The sequence below is a fragment of the Contarinia nasturtii genome, unplaced genomic scaffold, assembly GCF_009176525.2.
Source record: "Contarinia nasturtii isolate CC-2019 unplaced genomic scaffold, AAFC_CNas_1.1 Cnas_scaffold_5638, whole genome shotgun sequence".
In the NCBI taxonomy this organism is placed as follows: domain Eukaryota; kingdom Metazoa; phylum Arthropoda; class Insecta; order Diptera; family Cecidomyiidae; genus Contarinia; species Contarinia nasturtii.
This window is the reverse complement of record NW_022202909.1, coordinates 1-3,821: the sequence shown is the minus strand read 5'-3', so window position 1 is coordinate 3,821 and position 3,821 is coordinate 1. Positions and strand designations below refer to the sequence as shown.

Sequence of the window (3,821 nt, the reverse complement as noted above, 5' to 3'; positions counted from 1 at the left end):
TTTTACTTTGGTGAATGTGTGATGGTCGCCAAAAGTAAAACCAAGCTTTTGAAGTGAATCATATGAAGAACTGGTTATCTTTATTTAGATAAGTTATTTTATAAAATGAATTTAACAAAGAAAATGAATAGATCGTTGACCGTTGAACCTTATACTCACCTTTAAACAAACAAAATGTTGGTACCTTGTTTTTTTGGTAATTTGAATTCAAAATTATTCCTTAATATTGATGGAAAAATAAATAAATAATGATATAAACAGATAACTAGCGAAATAAAAATGTTTGAATATCAAATTTGACCGTCACAGCGCTGGCTGTTATCGTGCTCGACGTCTATATATGTCATGACATAATGAAAGAAGCGGACGTCAGCCAACAGCGTTGTAAAAAATGAACGCAACGACGTCAAAACGACGACAGCTAAATGTTCGACATTCAACATTAGTCGCTTTCACGTTCACATAGTGTATGGAACGCTTTTAAAGGCAAAATTGATTTAAAGTTGAAATTACCAATTCGTTTGTAAAGTTTCAGTTTAATTTCGAAATAAAAAAATTTGAAAACATCTGCTGTAAAGGTTCTCCAAATTTTATTGTTGGCACACTCAAAGAAAGATATACATATAATAATAGATAAAATAATATAGAGAATAAATAGTCTTGCAAAAAACACACATTCCATATAACAAGGTATGTACGATACAATTTTTTTTATTTTCAAATTCCCTTAATTTTGGTTGAAATTTCTCCAAACCCTCCGAATATTATTTTTGTGTGAAAAAAATAACCTGTGCAAAGTTTCACACCATTAAGGTAGCATACAGACATAGCTTCCATACAAAAATCCAAATTTTTCGTGACTTTAGTTATGAAAAGTGTTTCAAAAATAATTTTTATGGCAAAATTAACGTGAGACATATTTTTTATAGTGTTTTGTTAGAAAATAGAATACTTTCAAATGTCGTACAAATGGGTTCATCATGAAAGTGTGAAAAATCTTTTCTCGAGTACTTCTGCGATTAAATTAAAGAATATTTCGATGCCAAGGTTTGAACATATTTTTTGGTCTCGAACTTAACGCCACTTGAAAGGCTTGAAAAATCGAACAAATATTATTTTGAACTAGCTTAATAAAATACACAACTACCACCGTGCGGAAAAGTTCGTCTTACTCCCGTAACACTCTTTATTTTCTCTATAGTTTGAATCTCGTACTATTTATAATTTTTTTTTAGTAAAGTGCGGTCAAGTGTTGTAAATATTTTACATAAATTGCCCCAAAAATTGCTATTATTTAAAAGCTTGAAATGTAGTCAGACGTTGTGTTCTGCCATTTCATTGTTTGTTCACATAGCAGAGACGGAACGTTTGTGTGAGTCACGCTGCATGACTAATGGCATAGTCCGTCCACACAAACGTTGGATTATTCCAACAATTCACATATCCAAATATGCGAACGAAGAATGGAATGGAAGAACATGCGGTAAAACATACACATCTATAGCATTGAAGGCAACAGTCGGCAACATTAGAGTTGAGTACAGTCCGCGATAAACTGATTACGATTAAAATTTGAACATTGCTATCCTGTGCTGTTGTCATGTTATCTCAAATGTTTATGAATCACTTCAACATCTTTGAGGAAGCAAATATAGACAAAATATGTATTGGTATATGCGGTACACTGTACTATTTTGTCGCTTATTTTTTACTTAAATAAATTTTGGCTTTTTTATGTAAAGCACTTTTCAATATTGCCTATTTTTATGTTGTAGACTTCAGAACCGAACCCAGATAATCCTCAAATAATGTCGAGTGAGAATCAACCGGATGGGCAAAATCCAAATGAGCGATCTACAATTCCTGTAATATATTGGACTCCGGACCATCCTGATGGAGACAATCCTGATCAATTAGATCCGGATTACAATTACGATCAAGATATGCATGGAGCTAATGGTGAATTTGTAGAAGATTCATTTGAATCTGAGGATTCGGATTCGGATTACGACGATCCTATGCGTGGATCTGGTGAACTTGTAGAAGATACATTTGGAAAAAATAAGAAATGCACTAGGACTATTCCAGATGGTGAACATAAAATTGCAAGTATTATCAATGAAAATGTAGTAGCACAATTAAACGACGACTCATCTGTCCATGCTTCGCAATATTTCGGGCTGAATAACCAGAAATGGAATTTCACTTATGACCATGATAAAAAAGCATATAAAATAACCAGCTCCAAAAATCCTGATTTAGCATTAACATCTCAAGAAGATATTGTCGTTGGGCATAAATTTACTGGCGAGCATACCCAATATTGGAGTGTGGTAAATACAGGAGTTTGGTTGATCCAAAAGCTCAGAAGTTTACATGATCCGAGTAAAGTATTAGATTTGGCTGAAGGTTCGACTAGTAATGGCAGTAGAATACAACTATGCAAAGAGACTGACAATCCTGAGAACATACCGAATCAAAAATGGAAAATTAAGTTTTTTTTATATCGATGGATTGAAGACGGTGAATATAAAATTGAAAGTAGTAGCAATGCAAATGTAGTAGCGCACTTCAACGACGACTCATCCGTCCATGCTTCGCAATATTACGGCCTGAATAACCAGATATGGAATTTCACTTATGACCATAATAAAAAAGCATATAAAATAACCAGCTCTAAAGAACCCAATTTAGCATTAACATGGTGCACCGAAGATGAAAGTGCCTGTGGGTTTAAATTTACTGGCGGGCATACCCAATATTGGAGAGTCGAACGGTCAGATGATATAGAGTCATATCCTGAATTGGGTTACAAGCTCAGAAGTTTACATGATCCGAGTAAAGTATTAGATTTGGCTGAAGGTGAGACAAGTAATACAAAAATAGTACTACACCAAGAACATCTTAATAACATGGCGCACCAAAGATGGACTATTAGTTCTATTTGTCATCGAACAGTTTCAGATGGTGATTATAAAATTGCAAGTAGTATCAATCTAAATGTAGTAGTAGATTTAAGTGATGGCGACGACAGACCTCTCCGTGCTTGGCAATATTTGGGAGTGAATAATCAAAAATGGAATTTCCGTTATGACAATAATAAAAAAGCGTACAAAATAACCAGCTATAAAGATCCTAAAATAGCATTAACATGGTGTACGGAAGATGGTAGAGTGATTGGGTTGGATTTTTCTAGCCAGCCTACCCAATATTGGCGTGTAGAACGAACAAAGGATGGGTATGGGTATTACAAGATCAAAAGTTTACATGACCCAAGTAAAGTATTAGATTTGTCTGAGGCTTCGACTAGTAATGGCAATAAAATAGTACTATATCAAGAGAATCCTGATAATACGCCGCATCAAAAATGGGCTTTACAGACTATAAATAAAGCTCTTGTGGGAAATGGAGAGCATATTATAGCATCTATAATTAACCGTACTAAGGTTATAGATTTTGATTCGGCGAAAAACAATTTGATGATATCTGATCATATGAAATTACAACCATCATATTGGCGATTCGAGTATGATACTACTAAAAATGCTTATAAAATATATAAAAACGAATATCCAAATCTTGGATTATATTTTCAAAGTTCTAACTTCGATGTTAAGGTAGACAATATTGACAATCTTGATTCTAGTGACTTGAGACCTTATTGGACAATAGAGTACATTGTAACCAGAGGTGGCTGTTTATTCAGGAATTTACAAGATTCAACTCAAGTTTTAGATATTAAAGATAGTAGTATAACGTCTGGTACTTCGATTATAAGCTATTCTGTCAATGATAATAATAGCCAACTATGGTATATAATT

At 33.6% G+C, this 3,821-nt stretch overlaps 1 protein-coding gene across 1 annotated transcript; it reads left to right on the top strand.

The window, feature by feature from the left end:
- Window positions 1-352: 352 nt before the first annotated feature.
- LOC116351539 (pierisin-like) lies at window positions 353-3,815 on the top strand (the record flags this gene model as incomplete). Its single annotated transcript, XM_031783661.1, has 2 exons — window positions 353-690; window positions 1,776-3,815. A coding segment is annotated over exon 2 (2,007 nt), but the record flags the coding sequence as incomplete, so codon positions are not given.
- Between the last annotated feature and the right edge of the window lie 6 nt (window positions 3,816-3,821).